Source organism: Benincasa hispida, chromosome 9, assembly GCF_027475165.1.
Source record: "Benincasa hispida cultivar pf3 chromosome 9, pf3_genome.v1.1, whole genome shotgun sequence".
Classification (NCBI taxonomy): Eukaryota; Viridiplantae; Streptophyta; class Magnoliopsida; order Cucurbitales; family Cucurbitaceae; genus Benincasa; species Benincasa hispida.
In genome coordinates, this window is record NC_143486.1 from 42,105,270 (window position 1) to 42,125,663 (window position 20,394).

The 20,394-nt window shown below is 29.9% G+C and overlaps 2 protein-coding genes across 2 annotated transcripts; one reads left to right on the top strand and one right to left on the bottom strand.

Moving 5' to 3' along the window:
• The first annotated feature begins 350 nt into the window (after positions 1–350).
• On the top strand, positions 351–2,813 carry LOC120085778 (Thioredoxin superfamily protein). Its single transcript, XM_039041962.2, has 9 exons — positions 351–751; positions 832–897; positions 984–1,064; positions 1,208–1,261; positions 1,337–1,405; positions 1,939–2,001; positions 2,087–2,169; positions 2,265–2,330; positions 2,432–2,813. The coding sequence occupies exons 1-9, from the start codon at positions 533–535 to the stop codon at positions 2,460–2,462; spliced, it is 732 nt and encodes a 243-aa protein (XP_038897890.1). The 5' UTR covers positions 351–532; the 3' UTR covers positions 2,463–2,813.
• Positions 2,814–3,663: 850 nt separating this feature from the next.
• On the bottom strand, positions 3,664–7,713 carry LOC120085777 (uncharacterized). The gene is made up of 2 exons (XM_039041961.2): positions 4,602–7,713; positions 3,664–4,273 (listed from the first exon to the last, which is right to left on the bottom strand). Exons 1-2 carry the CDS (start codon positions 7,408–7,410, stop codon positions 3,819–3,821), a joined length of 3,264 nt encoding a protein of 1,087 aa, XP_038897889.1. The 5' UTR covers positions 7,411–7,713; the 3' UTR covers positions 3,664–3,818.
• Positions 7,714–20,394: the final 12,681 nt, after the last annotated feature.

Here is a 20,394-nt window from a genome sequence, read left to right on the forward strand (position 1 = left end):
TCAAAACATGTTTAATAATATATTTATAAACTATAAAACTAATTATGTTACTCACTATAGGTTGTATATAAACTATTACTTATTACTTTTGCAAACTTATTTGTGTTAAATTTTTTGTATAATTATTGTTTTATAATATCATATAATATATTAAACCATACATATTTTAACTCAATAAAAATAATTGTGTTTATTATCTAAAATTTTATATTTGTTGTTTTTATCTTTTAAAATGTAGATATTCATTTTAAAATTTTAAATCTAAAACTTGATAAATAAAAACATAAAAATATAATTTTTATAACTTGCACGGTTTCAATAATATAATTTGAAAACAGTGAAAACAAAATAACTAGCAAGTGGATATTTGCTGAATTGCCAAAAAGTCCTTTAAAAAATTCTTAATAATAATAATAATAATTAAAAGAGAGAGAGAGAGAGAGAAAACAAAAATTGAAGAGATTACTTCACTATTGTGGGTTTTGACTTTGAGGCAACGGCCACGTGCTGCCCTGCTCGAACCTTATCGACCATGGCCGCTACAGCTTCTAGCATTTCGGTAATCGCCTCACCGTTTCTTTCCCACCCGTTTCGGCCATCGATCACAAAGATTCAAATTACTTCATCGCCACGCTTCTCCAAAATGAGGTTTCAACCCTTGGTTCTTCCAAGACGGAGAACCCTCGTTCTTCGATGCGCTCGAACCGAATCCAAAGGGGTCTCATTAGGCTTCAGAGCTCCAAATTTTGAGGTATTTATTTCCAAATTCTGTATCTAAGCAATTGAAAGTGTGACCCCATTTTCAGTAATCACAATTTGTTTTTGGTTTAGCTTCCTGAGCCTCTAACAGGCAAAATATGGAAATTAGAAGATTTTGAACCCTATCCTGCTTTACTGGTAAAATTTGTTTGCATTTTGTTCGATTATTGTTTGTTTTTTATTAGACATGGATGTACGTTTAAGCTTTTCTTCATTGTTCGCAGGTTATGTTTTTATGTAATCATTGCCCATTTGTTATACACTTGAAAAAGGATATTGTGAAACTTTCAAATTTCTATATGAAGGTATAAAGGATATTGTCCTTTTTTCCCTTTGATTTTCTTGTTACTTCCTTCTGAGTTCTGTGTGTTGTTACAGCAGGAACTTTGAAGTCCATACAATAACTTTATACAATTATCATTCATAATTGTCATACTTGGTCTTACAGAAAGGGCTGGCTGTTGTAGCCATATCTTCAAACTCTGTAACTACACATCCACAGGTTAGATTAACTTCGTGATTGGAATTGGTAGTTTGTTGATGGATTGGTTAATTTTCGGGGAATTTCTGATGACAGGATGGACCAGAGTTCATGGCAGAAGATGCAAAAGCATTCAGTTATCCATTTCCATATTTATATGATGAAGTATGATTCTTTAGAACTTAGTGCCACTATTCTTATCTAGTCATTACTTCTGTAAAATAATTTGATTCTTTATATGATTTTTAAATACAAAATATCCAGTGATTGTGTAGTTTTAGCATCACTTAATCATGCTTTGTCCTTTCAAGCAATGATGTTGCAGCACTTTAGGCACATGCTTATGGATACTGTTTGAACATCCTAACAGAATCTACAACCCAATAGCTGACTGTACTTGTATTCACTGTGCAAAACTTTTGAGTGATATTTGTTCTACATATCATGGCTAGAATTTATATCTATATTTATTTTCTTAAATACATGCATTGCTCAGAAAGTTATGAGGGTCTGAAGACTTTTGTTGTATGTGTGTTCACGTTGAAAAGCAGTTGAACTTTAGTGTAACTTGTACTATTTTAAATTTTTAATGCTTACTCACTTTGATTTTACAAGCTTTATGTCAAAGAATTCTTTACATCTTCTCTTTTGAAGCACTGCTATTAATTTGAAAGCTAATTTTACATGTATAATTGCAGTCGCAGGAGGTTGCAAGGGATTTCGGTGCAGTTTGTACACCAGAGTTTTTCTTGTTCAAAAAGGTAATCTATTAAGCTGCTTTGTTCATTTTTAATGTAAATATAACTAGTATACTTGATTTAAGTTCAGTGCTTAAGTATGTAACAGGATGGGCGTAGGCCATTTGAGTTGGTTTATCATGGTCAATTTGATGATTCTCGACCGAGCAATAACAAGCCTATCACTGGGAGGTCAGTGTCATGGGTTTAATTTTCAATTTTTGATCCATACATTCACACTGCAGTTGTTCGAAGTTAATAATCATATTGTTTGATAATTTGATTAGGGACTTAAGTTTGGCATTAGATTGTGTTCTCAGTGGCCAACCAGTATCTTCATTGCAGAAACCCAGGTCTTCTTTCTGATATATCATCAACTTTCTGCATTTGTTTCTTGGTAACATTAAATTACATGTAATGTTAACCTAATTTTTACCCAAAATTTTCTTTTCAGTGTTGGATGTAGCATAAAGTGGCATCCTTAGATGACACTATGATCACTCTTCTCATTTTTTGCTGCTTGAAGATTAAATCTCTGAGCAAAGGCATTTGATGCAGCACGCAGTCTGTTAGAGCCAAACCGAAAAGCAATTTGATTTTTTGAATCATTTGATCCATCCTACTCCTGTGATGTTTTCTTTTCTTATCTTTTTTTTTTTTCTCTCTTTTTATAGAGATTTTCCTTTCATATTGGCCAGGGCTATATCAACTAAAGAAAAAAAAAAAGGTTATGGTTTTATTATTTCTCATCCATGTATATTTTAAATTTAACTGAGTCATAGTGTAATGTCCACATTTTACTTTTATGAAATATGTAAGGAGTAAATTTTAGTCTAGCTGCTTTTATTGTTTTATAGCAGGGATCTAACCATTTTGTGCCGAAAGCTATATTTTGCCGTAGATGTTGGTTGATGAGATTGAAATTACAATTAGAATGAAAACTTTCTATTTAGAATATTACTTGGATTTGGTTAATTGATTAGACAGAAAATTCAAAGCGAGAAACATAAAATTCAGTGAACTGTGAATATACCTTTCAAATCAGTAATATGTTTGGATGTGTGTCTTTGCCTCTCTTTTTGGTATGGCTCTGTCACATTTTCTTGTAAAACATTGAACTTTATTCTAATATCCTTCTCGATGTTCAAACATTTCTCCGGATTACCCTTAGTTGTAGTAGTAGTAGTAGTAAGAGATCTTTCTCGCCTTCCTAGCTGTTGGCGTCTGATAGGTACGGATAAATAGTCCGGGGGGGGGGGGGCCAACAATATTTTGGCGTCACATGGCTACAAGGTAATGTATCCTTTCAAGATCATGGTGCATGAGCTTTCTCTTTTTCTTTTCCACATATTATTGTTGAGATGGAAACTACTAAAAGGATGGTGGTCCAGAATGGCTTCTTTACAGCTTGATCTTTATCTGTCTAATGCCAAAAGTTTGTCTTTCTATGATGTCTATTTGTTGGTTGAGCTGCCCACAGACAAGTCAGTTGGTTATGAAGGCAAAAACTTCTTTTCTTGGTCCCCTCCCCATATAGGTTACACCAGCTGCTACCAAACTTATGCTTTATGAAGTTTTTATGGTAAAGTAACAGCAGGTTTCATTTCCTTTAGTTCATACATGCAATGGGAAATACGGCATCAGAATGTAACAAACGGGAAGTACTCGGTATGAAGGAGAGACATATTTCAAGCAGAAGTACAGATTCAGCCTCTCATTATTACTTCTACATACTTCAAATCTATACAAATAAATGTCATGCTTGAAAAGGAAATAATCAGTGAACTGTTCTCCAGCTTTTTTTTTTCTTTTTTTCTTTTTCTTTTTTTTTTTTCCTGAATCTATGGTACTGCAGAAGGTACAGCTCTAATTAGAGGCTCAGATGATCTAGAAAAACTGGAACAATGAACTGCTGCTTTTGGATTTGTGATAGCTCCTCTTTCCAACAAATTAGGCTTCTCATACTCAGTCTCCTGCTTGATCTCCTTAAGCATGGCTGTGACATCTTTCATTGTCGGTCGATCCTCTGGCGAAGTATTGACGCAGAGGAGAGCCACACCGAGCACTTGAAGCATCTGTTGGATTTGGGTTCCTGATCGTTGGAGTAATTGCTGATCAAGAATTGTTGCAAATTCGTTCTTTCTATCTCTTAGTTCTTTGTTTACCCATGTGACAATGTGGACACCTTCTGGGATTGTATTATCTGTTGGAGCCTTCCCTGTTAAGACCTCTAGAAGCACAACACCATAACTGTACACATCACTTTTCTCTGTTATCCTCAAGCTGTACCCATATTCTGCATTGAAGTTGTATATGAAAAGAATTCTATCAATAAAATTCAGATTTTGAACTGGTATAGTTTTTTGTCACTGAAAATAGTTTCTGATTTACGTCTCATTTACAAATTATATGGTTTGTGCTAATGCCCCAAGTAAAAATAATTCAGTAGCAGGTTTATCTAGCTTCTGAAATCCTAGAACTTTTGCAAATTAACGTTCATTCAATATATCATTAGTGTTTAGACTCTAAACAGTAAACACCAAACAAACAGTATGTTGTTTCCAGATTTGAAGTAAATTTTACTGCTCTGTGGAAGAAAATAACCCCAAGCTTTTGGACCTTACCTGGAGCAATATAGCCGTAAGAACCGGCAACTGCATTGGACGGTCTCGAACAGCCTGAAGAATCGACGAGCTTCGCTAGGCCGAAATCCGCAAGAACAGCTTCAAATTGTGATCCTACTAATATGTTGTTTGCTTTAATATCGCGATGAAGGATTGGAGGTATACAATCATGGTGTAGATAAGCTAAGCCATGGGCAGCTCCCAGTATAATCCTGTACCTTGCATCCCAATCCAAGAATGGCCTCGTCTCATGGAGCAGTCCACCCAAACTTCCATTACTGATGTAATCAAATAAAAGCAGTCTAGTTTTGCCATTGTTACAGCAACCCAGAAGCCTAACAATATTCCTATGTCTTATAGATCCAAGAATCTGAACTTCAGCTGAAAACAAGTCTCTTTCAGGAACTTCACCATTCTTTAAAGGCCATAGCTTCTTCACTGCAATGACTTGTTTTGTTGGAGTTTCAACACGATAAACTATACCCGAACAACCCTTTCCAACGATGTTCGAGTCCGATAATCTGGTAATGATATCATTCACCGAGAAGCTGAACTTCTGAAACGGAGTGAATTCCCAATCCAAGCTGTCTTCATGGCTGTTCTTGGTAAACCCCGTCCCACGTATTTTCATAAACAAACTCAACACAATTAGCACAAACGATGCTGCCGCAATGACACTAAGAAACACGAAAACGATGAGATTTCTAGTCGACTTCTTGCCGCGATCATTGCGTTCGGAGTGGCATCCATTACTTTCAATACATAGATATTGATTTCCAGCAAATGCAGAGGCAGGGAGGTCTTGGAAGAACTTGGTATCAGGAAGAACACCTGAGAAGTTGTTGAATGAGACATCAAGAGAGACAAGATTGTCAAGATTTCCCAACATTCCCAGATTTCCAATGAGCATGTTATGAGAGATATCCAAATTAGCAAGTTTAGAGAGATTTGAAAAGCTTTCAGGGATTTGACCAGTCAAGGAATTTGAACTCAAATTCAAAAGAATGTCTAGTTCTTGAATATGGCCAATCTCAGAAGGGATTGAATCTGAGATTCTATTACTACTTATATCCAACAACTGCAAATCTTTACAAAGACCTAATGAAGATGGAATTGAACCAGTGATGGAATTTCCCTTCAGAATCAATTTGTTTAGAGATGAAAGCTTGCCTAAATTTTTAGGAATGGAGCCTGTTAATCTGTTCATGGAGAGATCCAACACATTGAGTCCAACAAGAAAGGAGAAGGATGAAGGTATATTCCCATGAAGTTCATTTCCATGCAAATCAACCATTTCCAACTCAGTACAGTTACCAATCTCCGACGGAATTTCCGACTGAAATCGATTTTCCGACAACTCCAAAAAGCTCAAACCACGAAGTAGCCCAATCTCCGACGGAATTCTCCCGGTGAGGTCATTCGATCCGAGTCGTAAACGAGTCAGGCCAGTACAATTCCCTAAATTCCGAGGAATTTCACCTGAAAATCGATTGGATATCAGTAACAATTGGCTCAAATTCTTGAGATTCAACAGAGATTCCGGAATCGGTCCGGTGAGAGAATTATGTGAAAGATCGAGTGCTTCGAGTTTCTCACAACCGGAAAGCTCCGCCGGTAGGTTTCCAGTCAGTTGATTCTGCCAAGCGAAGAACAGAGAGAGCTGCTTCAATCGGCCAATGGACGGTGGAATTGGACCGGAAAATCTGTTGTTATCCAATTCAAGTTGCTTAAGAAACGAAAAGTTTCCGAAAAACGACGGAATTTGACCGGAAATCTCATTTTCAGACAAAAGCAGCTCCTCAAGAGCAATTAATTTGGCTAAAGAAACAGGAACTTCACCGGTCAAAGCATTCAAAGAGAAATCAATAACTACAAGCCCTGTTCCATTCCCGAGAGATTCTGGAATCTCTCCACTTATATTATTCTGCCATAACAACACTCTTCTGATACTCATCATATTTCCTAACTCCTCCGGTATTCTCCCCGAAAGTTGATTCTGATACAGAAATAAATTCTCCAACGAAGAACAGTTCCCGATTTCCGGCGGGATTTCGCCGGTGAGATTCGCAGTATAAACAGAAAGCGTTTTGAGATTCTTAAGCCCTCCAAAGCTCCTCGGAATCTGCCCCGAAATGCCGGTATCTGCAAGTCCTAAAAACGTAAGTCCTTCACACTTCGAAATTTCATCCGGAATTCCGCCATGAATGCCTTCATTTCCACCTGCACGAAGAATCTCCAACGCCTTCAACCGACCGAATTCCGCGGGAATCTTCCCAAACAGTAAGTTATCGTACAGTTCAAGCCGTTTCAACGTCGAACAGTTCCCAATCTCCGGCGGAATTTCGCCGCTCAAGGAGTTGGAATTCAACGACAAGAACTCCAACTTGGACAGCTCCCCAATCTTCGGCGGAATCTTGCCTGTCAAAGCATTGAAGCTCAAGTCCAAGACGATCAAAGACGATAAATTACCCATTGCTCGTGGAATTTCCCCAGTGAGATTGACATTAGACAAAACAAGTTTGGTGAGAGAGTCGAAGGCAAGAATCTGCACCGGAAAACTAGTTTGAAGATTAATGGAGGAAATTTGGATTTCAGTAACAAATCCATTGCCTGAACAATGAACATAATCCCAACTGCATGGATTCTGATGGGTTAAATCCCAAGATGAGAAAAACGTAGCAGAAGAAGATGAATTGAAAGTTGAAAGCCATGAAAGCAGAGAGATACCCTGTTGGTTGAGACCAGAAATTGATGGTAACAACAAGGAGAAGAAAATGATTGAAACAGAAATTGAAACTGGTATCATCATGACATTGTTATATAAACTAATTTGGAAGAACAACCCACAACCAATATTCCCACTCTTTCTTCTTAAACAGTAACAGAAATGTATGAAATATATATCCTCTTGGCAAGCATTTTGTTCATCTCAAGAAAAAGTTGACATAAAAAACATTGATTTGCTATTGGTAACATGCATATTGGCAGATACAAACAAGTGGGGGAGAAAGATGGGATGATGGGTTTTACTTATTTATTTATTTTTATTTTGTTTTACCATACTTTGATTCCTTTGAAGCTTTTGTTTTCATTTTGGGCTCTGAAAACTCATTCTACTGATTCATGGGTGTGTGAGTGTGGGTAGAGAAGAAAACACATATAGAGTAGTAACTACTATTTTGCTATTCTATGCTCAATTTGGTTAAAATATTATTTTAGTCATGTAAATTTGATTTAGTTTATTCGGTTCTATTCATTTTGATTGATGATTGGATGTAAGCTAAATTATACAAAATATTCATAAATTTTGTAATTTGTTCTGAAACTACCATTGAACTTGACGTGTTTGGAATACATTTTCAAGTGTTTAATTTTGCAAATAAGTCATTTTGGGAGAAATTGAAATGTTCGACAATTACTCAAAATAGTTTTTCAAGTGTATTTTAATCCATTTTTATCAAAAGTGTTTAAATAAAAATGAACGTTTTAAAAAACATTTTTTTCTCAAGTCAATCTAAACAAATCCTTAGTTTTGAATGAAAACCGTTAATATTTTATGATGATGAAAATGAACTAAAGTTGGAAGTAGAATATCAAAATAAAATAAAATGATGAAAATGAACCAAAATCGAGAGAGGATAGGGGCCAAGTTGAACTTAAAAGTAATCAAAATAAATCAAAGCCGAAAGTAGAGTGACCAACATAGTATTTAAACCAAAACTATTATTAACTAACAAATTTTTAATTTTCTCTATCCTCTAAATTATTAGATATGTTTTTTTAAAAAATATTTAAAAAGTGATTGTTACGTATGAAGTACATGCAGTTGTGCTACTTGATTTATACTCGAATTACCCAAATTTGGATATATGATATATAGAATTAATTTATAAGCATAACACATATTATTCATCCATTAAAGACAATATTGGTAAATTAATACGTTTGTATTTTCTAGAATAGATATTGGTTAACTATAATTAGATAACACTGTTTATAGTATTGCAAACATGAACTTCCAAGCTTGCGTCTTCACGTTTTAAAAACTATATTAATTTTATAATATAAAAAGAGAAATTGTTTTAAATAGAAAAACAGTTAAAAAGTAAAATATCACAGTTCATCATAGACATTGATAGACATTCATAAATATATATCAATGTTTATTAGTGTATACCAATGATAAATAATAGTAATCTATCATTGATAGATAGAGACATTTTGCTATATGTGTAAATATTTTGGTTCATTTTACTATATTTGAAAACAACCCTTATAAATATACATAATTATTATGAATATAATAGAAAATCAATTCGACAATATGATGCACCGGGTTTAGGTATTTAGGTCCAATTTATAGCTAAGCAAGGAAAATCCATCACCTAGAGATGGGATAACTCTCACAAAAGAACAAAGGTTCTATTACAAAGAAAATCAAAAGTTTTCTATTACACACCTAAAATTGTTATTTATAGCCTTACAAAGAAATTCAAAGACAACATAATTAACTAATTAATTCTAATTAAACATTAATTAATCTAAATTACCCACTAAACTAAATATTAATTATCTTAATTCTCCTTATCGTAATATATATAATATTAAAATAAGAATATAATTCTTTTTAATTTAACATTTTTGAAAACAAAATAAAATAAAAACAAGTTCACTATATGCGATGGATGTGGTAACAAACTAACGTTGAAGGTAGGGTGTTCAAATAACCCGTACAATTCGGACTATCCAACTCAAAATGTAAGGATTGGGTTGGGTTACGTTTGTTCTTGGGTTGGGTTGGGTCATAACTTGGCTAAAAAAATTTTGGGTTGACCCAATCTAACCTGAATTTTATATATATTAATAATATATATACATCTTTGTTTAAAGTTTGATTAGTTTGTATTAATTAATTTGTGATTTTTTAATATTTTTCTTTTAAAATTGTTATGATATTTGTCTTTGTAGTTTGCAATAAATATCATAGATATTTGGTGTTTAGCATTTAATTATATAAGTTTACATATTTTTAATTAAAAAGAAAAAAATAAGTTATAATCCAACAATCCAACCCAACCCAAATTACATTGGGTTTGAGACTTTATTTGGATCATTTGGGTTGCCAACTCAACCAACCTGAATTTCGGATTGATCTTAAAAATACTCTCAATTCAACCCAACTCAACCCATGTACACCCGTAGTTGAAAGACAATTGGAACATAACTCGTCTTGTTATGAAATTTACCACATTTGAAATATTAGATGTTTTTATGCTTAGAATTATGAGACTGAGTCTCGTATCCAAGACTTGAAAATACCCAATTAATAAGTGAATTTACACCAACAAGTCAATCATCAAGTTTGATTATTATAACGAAACATTAAATATAAACCGCAAACGAAAATGGATTTGAAATAAACTATTTTTTTAGTCCACAAACTTACACTATTTTTAGAAACATTTCTTAAAAGTTTGAAATAAGAAACGATAATAATTATTAAACAAGTTTATTTCTAAAAAAAAAATGAGAAATTCAAATGGAATCAGATAGGCCAATAGTTTTTTTTTTTCATGTTTAAAGAACTTTAAAGAATATGATGTCTATAAGAAATAAACTTGAAAAAATGGCATAGATGACCCAAAATGAAGGGTATAAATTGAAATATTTGTATATTTGTGTATAGAAATATTTGTTTACAATCAAACGAAGAAGAATGGTTTGGTTTGGCTGTTTGCTATTTTTACAGAAGTGCCTTTGAAAGGTATCGAAAAGAAAATGGACCGTAGGAACGTTTGGAAATGACAAGAAAAGGGACAAATCAGTGATAGAAGCTAATACTGATAACACGTTATCAATGATAAAAGCTACCACTAATAGCACATTATCGGTGATAGAAGCTATCACTGATAACATGTTATCAATGATAGAGAGCTATATATCACATGATATCAATGAGATCATCGATAACATGATACTAGTGAGATCATTGATAGCATTTTATCAGTGATGTTATTAGTGAAAAAAGCTATCACTGATAACCACGATATGAGTGATATTAGTGATATCGATGATAGAAGTTAGGTGAAATCTATATAATGAGTTTCTTTAAAAGTTCCTAACTAGTTATAGAAGTCTATCACTGCTAACCTTAAGTGTTAATATTTCGAGGTTGATTTTAATTGATGAAAGTCTCTCAGTGATAGCAACTGATAGCTGCTATCAGTGATAGCCATGATAGAAGCTTATTAGTGATAGCTACTGTGTTAATCTTTCAAAGTTGATAGTTATTTATGAAAGTCTATCAGCTATAACCACTAATATTTTTGCATCACTGGTATAGCTCAATCTTTCAAAATTATTATTTTCTTTCAATATTGATTACTACTTATAAAAGTCAACCATTGATAACCACTAATAGCCTTAACCGTTAATATTTGAAGGTTTATTCCAATTGATGAAAGTGTATCAATGATAGCCACTGATAACTAATAGAAAATTAAAGCTAATATTTTAAGATTGAAAGCTACCACTATTAGCAGTTACCAGTGATAGCAGCTATCAGTGGCTATCAGTGATAACTTTCAATTTGAGAAAATTATAAAGAAGCGAACAAAATAGTGGCTAGGCGTGGGCTTTTTAGTGATTTTTTTACCATTTTTTGTTATATATATGTAAATATTTTATCCTTGTACTATATATTCTATTATTTTGGGTTTGAATTCCATTTATGCAACTAGACAAAAAAAAAAAAAAAATTATATTTTTAATCAATACATATAGAAAAATAATTCAAAGTAGTGTGTGTGCACGAGTGCACGAGTGCATGCGTGCATTGCGTTTTTCTTTTATTAAGACTCCCTACAAATTTGTAGTTCAATTTGTTATATATGTTTTTTTAAAAGGCGATTATATTTGGTTTCTATGGTCAATATCAATGAAAATATTTAAATCTCAATTTTACTATAATGTCAACGTATTGATGGAAATACTGATATTGTTATTATTATTATTTTTTATATAAAGCTAGCTTATGAAAATTAAGAAATTAAATTAAATAATTTAAACTAATAGATAAGCATTTCATTTTTTTTTTTTAAAAAAAAGATATTATATATGATTAATACTTATATTTATTATGATGATATTTTATCTCATATTTTTTTAAATTATTTTTAAGGCTTATATTAAAAATATAGATTAATTGTCTAATATCAATATGTTGATGATATTGAAATGTATCTAATAAAATTTCAATTATTTATTTCAGATGAAAAATTACACGACAAGGTATGAGATCATACGACATATTATAGTTTTTTTTTTCCTTCATTATTTGTGTGTATTCCACCATTCAACTATCATGCAATTAATCTAGATACAAATTATCATATAATCTTCTAACATGTTAAATCATATTTCCATCGAAATGATTTGAAAGACTATTTAGACTTCTTTTAAAACCCTTCACAAGTTTATCACGATAATTAATTCATAATTGAATGATTATTATTCATCTTTTGATTAGTTGATCATATCCATAAAAAGGTGTAATTAGATAATTAACATATTACTTATTTTTGGCTAAAGCCTAAATATATAATTTAATTTGTCTCATGTATTTGTCATGGCTCAATTTGAATATATTCCTAACCCTTGAGAATTCTTATATTATCGTTTGTATTAAAAAAACAAGGATATCATTTAAGGTTTGACATTAAAGTGAGCCTAATGATAATTGACATATATATGGAAGAAATTGAATGTTTAAATTTTTATTTTTAAATATTTTTTAAAATTAATAATGATAACAATAACAATAAACCTAATCGAGCTTAATTAAGGACTCAACTATGTTCATAGAACACTACAAATTCAAATTTATTAATGAGGTGACATCAAAATACATGTTACGTTCTTAACTTAGTTCAAAAAATGAATTTTAAAAAAAAAACATATAGTTCAAAATCTCTTATGTTTTAATATGAATAGGCATGATATACCATAATATTAAATTTCGCTCGATATGCCAATATTTCTATCGATATTTTTACGTTTTTATGGGTTCGACATCGACATGAGAGATGAATTGATATTTCTATTATATTGTAGAAAAATTCATGAAATATGAAAAATAAGTATTAAAATATCACTAATGTACATATAATATAAATAATAGATATATCAACTTATTTAAAAATCATAAAATATTCATTTAATAATCTAAATTTATTTTTAAATTTTAATATTCCTCTAAAAGATGACTCGAAAAAGTTTCATTTTTCACCATCAACATTATAATTTGTCTAAAAACTGCCTTCAAACTATTATGTATGCCTTCTAATATTTACATGTTTTGTTGCTATATCCTTTATTCTCGTTTTTTATATTAATGAAAAAGATTATTTAAAACTATGTATAAGATATTAAGATCAATCATTATTACCATTTTTTGTCAGAAAAAAGAAGAAAAAATCATTGTTACCATTTAATTCATTCATGGATTACATAATCAATTTTTGAACATTAATTGCCTTTATTATTTAATTCATCTTAAAAAAAAATATTGTTAAAATCATTTGTTACAATCAACAAGAACGTAGCTCAACTGGTATATTGTTCATACTTTTAACAATGTAATACTGCATTTGTCTTTTAACAGAAACAAATTTTCAAATCTATTCTTGAAACAATATAATTGTTTCTGATACTAAAGATCCTTAATTAAAAAGGAAAATCTAATACATAAAGAATAAAATTTAAAATTTTGGATAAAACTAAAAAAATGATACAGACATTATAAGGACAAAGTTAAGTATTTATATTTATAAATAAAAAGCTACAAAATAGCTTTAAAAGCCATTAATACAGAGAATGATTAAAAAAAAGAAAAGAAGTATATATTTGAAGGGGAAAAAACAAACAAATATGTACACATATAGAGTATGAAATAGCATAAAGGTTTATAGCTTTAACATGAGTGATGTTTTATTCTTAAAGAAAAAAGAAAAGAAAAGGAAAAAAAAAGGTTAAAGCAATATAAAGTCACAAGGGATATATCCATGTGTATTTGTGTGGTTATGCAAAAGTTTTGTGAACAGAGATTGCTTATCTACTTAAAGCATGGAAAGCCAAATTGTGAAAGTGACAAAGCAGCCTGCCAAACCTAAAGGCAAAATCATCTATACTACACTAAATGCTTATATTTCATTTATCCACCAACCTTCAACATTTGTTTTCTTTCTATTTTTTTAACTTTTATTTGGACCAGCTTATATATTTTCCGACTTATCTCACGAGATAACATGCTCGACCCTACAATATTTGAGTGTCCAAGAAACTCGTAGAATGTTAGATCTTAGTTGAACGGCCACTATGAATTGAACCCGACTCTCTTAGTCCTTTATCAAACTCATACCCTTTATTCACCGCTAGGTCAATTTATGATAGTTTGTATTTTTTAACTTTTTAAAAGTTCTATTTTAGTTTGGACGCAATTCGATTTGTTTCACTTTTATCTTTGAATTTTCAAAATAAATATTATTGTCTATGAATTAAAAACATGTATATATATATATATATATATATATATATATATATTATAATTCTTGCCATTTTTTCATCTTTTAAATTGTACAATAGTTGAATAATGTGCATTTAACATAGTATATGTATATGTACACTAGAGCTATATAAGTTGGTTAAAAGAAATATTAAGACATTGTTTGATACATTTTGTTTTTTTTTTTTTTTAAAAGATTATTTTCTACTGAATTTTTTTGTAATGATTTAGGCTCCTTTGATAACCATTTTGTTTTTAATTTTTTGTTTTTGAAAATTAAACTTATTTTATTCACATTTTTTACAATGATTTGCATCTATATTGAATACAATGGTTGAATTCTTAACCAAATTCTAAACTCGAAGTAAAAAATTTAAAACTAAAAGACATAATTTGAAAAAAATATTTTTGGTTTTCGAAATTTAGCTAAGAATTCAAATCTTTTCATAAGAAAGATAAAAACTATAATTAAAAAATTGTAAGAAAACAAACATAATTTTCAAAAACTAAATTGTTATCCATTGTGGCTTAAATGGTGAATATTTGGTGTTAGAATAATGACAATAACCAAAATAAATTTGTTTTGTTGACATAATATTTTGGATCCTACACTTCGAAAATTATTTTATTTTAATCTATATACTTTCAAATGTCTAAATTTAGTGAATGTAAAATATAAAAATTAGTTTCCTAGTCGGTCTACAAATACTAAAATTAATATTTTATAAATTTAAGGTCCAAGATATTATTTAAGAAAGTTTAAAGATCAAAATAGGATTCTAGTTATTCTACGCCAACCTTAATTAATAGATCTATACGTTCGTGTATGAACAAATATTGTAAGAACTCTAAATCATTTATTGAATTGATAAAGTTGTTCCATCAATGCAAGTGAATCTACCTCTAAAGGAATTATTAATAATAAAATATTTAATGATAATAATAAACATGAGAAGGGCCCCTTTTTTCCCCATTCATGAACCTTCCTTCACCAATGAAAGGGGGGAAAATCAAGCAAATCTTCCCCATCTTATTTGTTACCTATGTATGTTGCAAATTTCTCTTTATATCATGATGTAGTGACCATGTTATTTGTATTTTCCTAGACTTTTTAATTAATAAAAGTAATAAAAAAATATTTTTCTTTGATACAAGCAACCTATGTTCTTGTTTGTTATACGCTTTTCAGGTTCTTTAATAAGAATTTTCTTTACTAATCTTCTAAAATTGTGAATTATTGACACCATTGTCATTTATTTTTTATTTTATATAAAATTTTATTTTAAATATAGGTAATTAATTGACTAACTAATAGAGATCAATGTTAAAAAAATACAATATTTATTTATTTTAATAAATAAATAATAATTTATTACTTAATTCATTTTTACAAATATAAATTTATTGGATGAATTTAACTAATTATCTCATAAATTATTAATTAATTAGCTAACAATAATGAAATTTGTAATAAACAGCTAAGACCTTATTTGATTACTATTATTAATTTTTTAAAATTAAGCTTATAAACACCATTTTCACTTTCATCCATTAATATCTATGCTAAATTCACCTTCTATTAATATTTTTAAAAAAATCTAAGTTTTGAAAAAAAAATAGTTTTCAAAAACTTGTTTTTGTTTCTAAATTTGACTTAAAATTCAAATATTTTTTTTAGATAAATGAAAATTTCCATAATCGAGAAGTTAAAAGAAAATGGTCATATAATTTTCTTTTTTTTTGAACAATTCCTACTATACAAACCTAAATTATTTGCCATATTTGCAAAGATAACCAAATTTGGATTTTGCAAATATATATGACAAAATATTTGAAATTTTATTTTTAATATTTTTTCATTCCAATTTTGCCCTTCCAAAATTTCAGTAGTATATCAAATCGCGTATATATAAGATATATCATCGGTATACTATTCATATCATTCAGAATTTATATAAAGTATATAATGAATATTCTAACAATCTTAATTAGGGATATCAATAATATATCCAATTAGATATATATTATGTGTTTTTTCTCTTTTAATATAGAGGGGAATTTGAACCATAGATCTTTTAGTTACTAATATATATTCAATATCAATTGAGCGAGTTTGCTATCTTTGCATAATGATTTTGTAAAGTGGTTGCTACTATTACAATTTTTGTTCCCATTATTTCTCCTCTACTTTTGCCATATCCCATGTTATTTTAATTTTAAATTGTATAATTTGAAGCTAAGAAAGTACAATATCTCCAAGAAAGGTGGAAAAATTAGATGGCACACAATAAAATGTTAATTCAACATATTTTATTTACTTAAATATATTATGTATTATTAATATTATGAAATTAAGTATGGATAATTCGACTGACATATTATTAGCGTCCAAGAAATCTGTAGTTCGAATTCCCTATTCTTACTGTACTGAAAAAATACTGACATCTCCTCACCCTCTCTCCGATCCTAACTACCAATTCAAAGCCATTTTCGTTTCCTTTGAAACTACCAATGGCAAAAACCCTAAGCTTTTATTAACTAAGTTTTGGATCTAGTTTTTACTATTTGGTTTTTAGATTTCAAAATACTATCCATTTTTGTTGAGTTTTGAGTTTAACTTCTATTATTTGGTCTCTAAATTTTTAAAATGTTATATTTTTACTCTTGAGTTTTAAGTTTTATTTCTAATTGGTCTCTATGATTTTAAGATTTACACCTTAACATTGATTTTTCGTTGAATACTATTAACCAATATAAAAAATTAAATTAGTATTACTTAATTTTTCATCACTCCATTAAAACTAATTAAAAAGTATCACATAATAATTATCTTAAATTTGTTAACTAAAAGTCAAGGTCATATACCAAAATGAGCCTTCGAAAAAACTCGAGAGTAAATTTGAAATTTAAGGACCAAAAGAAAACTAAACTTAAAACTAGGTAAAAATGTAACATTTTGAAATTTAATGATCGATTGTAAATTAAACTCAAAACTCATGGGTAAAAGTATAACATTTTGAAACCTAGGGTCCAACTAGGAAACTAAACTCAAAACTTAAATACCAAAATGTATTTTTTTTTTCAAAAACTAATACTAATGATAAAAGGAAATTACAATTTTGGTTACACAACCTTCGAAATTGTGTCTAATATAATATCCTCTAATTTCTTAATTAAAAATTATCTAATGAAAGTCAACTAAAGTTTAAAAAGTATCTAAAAAAGATCATTTTTTTCATTAACCTTTAGCCTTCAAAAGCTTTGTATTTTGAACTTAAAACGATAAATTAAGAATTTGTAAAACATAAAGTTGGATAACATCTCAATGTTTAGAAATTGATTACATAGAACAATACGAAAATTTAAAGAACTTATTACACATTATTCTTTTTAAAGTTGAAAATTTTAAGGTGGTAACTTGTTATCCTTGCTATATTACTAATAATTAGTAATGATAATAATTATGGTAATGAGATTATACAGCTAAGAGGCATAAGGGAAAGAAAAGGAATAATGAAAAGGGGAAACAAACAAGGAGAAAATGAGAAGGAAGAAAATGATGACACACGAGACGAGTAGGGTATACCAAAGATGTGTCCATTTGATTTTGAAATGGAAACAAATTGGAATGTCTTTTACTTGCTCCATTGTAGGTCCCCTTGGCCTTGTTCTTGTATTCTCCTTGCACCGAATTCTATACAACGTGATAACTAGTCATCATAGTATCAGTTTAGATATAATTCAACTGGTTAAGATATATGTTTTTACTAACAATATGTTAGAAGTGTGTTTGAATCTCCTATCTCACTTGTTGTTGAACTAAAAACACGTTATCGGAGTGGTCAAGTATGATTGGAGATGCATTACTCATCCTTTATCTTGGGATAAGAAGATTTTTATTTTTTGTTTTTACCCTAGATTTTTCGTTTGAAGATTGGTGTCCTTTCAAGAAAAATTCTCATTTTATACATCATTTTAATCTTTTTTTTTATTATTATTATTTAAAAAAATTATATCTCTTGACTTTGAAGTCATATGGTTTAAAATCCCAAACCGGTAATCATATTATTAAATAATGAAGTTCTTTATTATTTAAGAAGTTTTATTGGAAGACAACTAGAAGTATTGGATCTTACATTCTGTCCAACATCAATTTGTGACTGTTAGATCTTTTACATTGTCCAAGGCTAATTTGTGATTCTTAGATCTTCCACATTGATCGAGGTAAGTTTGGAGCTATTCGATATGTTTGATGGTCAAGTTTCTTTGGGTTATAAATATGTGGAGACCCAAGGTTACCAAATTATCCAAAATCTCAAATCAATTGAGTTGTGATACAAAATAGAGTTCTTATATAAGAGAGTTTTTATTCCTTTAGAAGAAAGAAATTTTGTAACTCCTATTTCATATAGCGTGAATTTCGTTTATCATTGTCCGTGGTTTTTGCTCTACTTTGTTTAGGATTTTGCACGTAAAATCATTGTGTGTTATCCTCTCCCTTTTTTTGTTGATTATTATTATTCTCAATCTATGTTAATTGTGATCTTACTCCATTCGATTATAATCTTTTTCTTACAGGTATCAATTAAAATCCTAATTTTTTGTGAGAAAATAAATTTACATTATCCAGTAAGGTTTCATTTTAAAACTATTAATCCTTAATTCTAACAAGTGTTTAAGGCTTCCTTAAACGGAATATATTATCCTAAGATTATTGGAGAAATACTGGAAAATCAAATGGATATTTAGTGACTTTTTATTAAAATATTTGGGTGGATTTTCATTTTCTTGTCAATCATCAAGAATTTCGTGATAATTTTTCTTAATATTTGAATAGAATTTTGATAGAATAATAATTATATATATATACACACGCGCGTACATAGTACGTATATTTTGTTATAGACCTTTCTTCTTCCTTCTTTCTTCTTATTTTTCTCATAATTTATTATTATTATGTTTTATGTTTTTCGATTTGTTCTTTTTGGATATTCAAACCTGTAGAAGATTTTGGAGGAAGAAGAAAGCACGGTGAAAAAAATCAAAATTTTTCGGTTTTTACCCAAAAACTTTTTTCTCATTCAAAAGAAATCTCATCTTTAAAATCTACTTTTTTTTTTTTTTTTAATAATTTTTCCAACATTTCAGACTTTCAGTGGAGGGATCCACTAAGTAAAAAGAAAAATTTGTCTCTCAAAGTTTCAGACTTTAAGATACTTCACGAGAGAAAAGACAGAAATGAACTCAATTTCACCAGAAGTAGAAGTCAGTCTTTCGTCTCTTGTGAAGTTGAGTTGATCTCTATCTCTCTAAAGTTATTTCACGAGACAAACTTACAACATTACGAGACAAATGATAGAGAGCTTTCGAGCTATTTTAAAAACTTCTCACGGTTGCGAATACTTCACGAGACAAATATTCACAACAATTTCACGAGATATTTATCGATATTTGTCTCGTGAAGTTCAATACACCCAAAAAAATGTGAAATCAAACCCAGACGAACATATAGTCCTTACCTCAAGTTTGTTAAAGTTCAAAGGATGATAAAAAAGAGGTTTTGTGTTTTTCACCACACATTCCTGCTACAAATCACATAGACTCCCCCTATAAACAATAGAATCCATACATTTATAAAGAAAGAAAATGGAAAAGGTACCTTTTGTCAAAATCCGAATCGGGGAAGGGGTAAAAGAAGATGAAAGATGGGAATTTTTACAGAGATAGGGAAGTCTTAGCGAGAAGCAAGTTCAATAATGGTGGAGAAAACTCAATGAGAAGAATAAGAATAGAAAATCTTAAATTCCATGGAAAGATGAGATTTGATTTAACTTTTTGAAATGACCATTTATTGAGAAGAAAATTTTTATTTTTACGTGGTGGGTTCATCCACTTAAAGTCTGAAATGTTGAAAAAAGGGTTAAAAAAAGTAAGTTTTAAAGATGAAGTTATTTTTAAATGGGAAAAAAGTTTTTGGATGAAAACAGACAATTTTCCATGAAAAATGTAGAGAGAAATGATTTTGAAAATGCTAATAAAATAATGAGGTAAAGGAGACTGGTTGGCGTGGCAGCAACACAACTTCCAAAGAAGAAGAAGGGAAACATAGGGGAAATTGGAAAAGAGGATGAGAGAAGGGTGGGAAGGAAGGAAGGAAAAGGAAAATTTAGGCCCTTCCTAATAATCATTTAGACCCATTTAGTAATCATTTTGTTTTTAAAAATTAAGCCT

Excerpts from the sequence above, each read along its gene's own strand:
- LOC120085778 (XM_039041962.2), top strand. The coding sequence starts at position 533 with ATGGCCGCTACAGCTTCTAGCATTTCGGTAATCGCCTCACCGTTTCTT. Across the intron at positions 752-831 it reads TCAGAGCTCCAAATTTTGAG|CTTCCTGAGCCTCTAACAGG; the intron begins GTATTTATTTCC and ends TTTTTGGTTTAG. Across the intron at positions 898-983 it reads AACCCTATCCTGCTTTACTG|GTTATGTTTTTATGTAATCA; the intron begins GTAAAATTTGTT and ends CATTGTTCGCAG.
- LOC120085777 (XM_039041961.2), bottom strand. The coding sequence starts at position 7,410 with ATGATGATACCAGTTTCAATTTCTGTTTCAATCATTTTCTTCTCCTTG. Across the intron at positions 4,274-4,601 it reads TTACGGCTATATTGCTCCAG|AATATGGGTACAGCTTGAGG; the intron begins GTAAGGTCCAAA and ends ACTTCAATGCAG.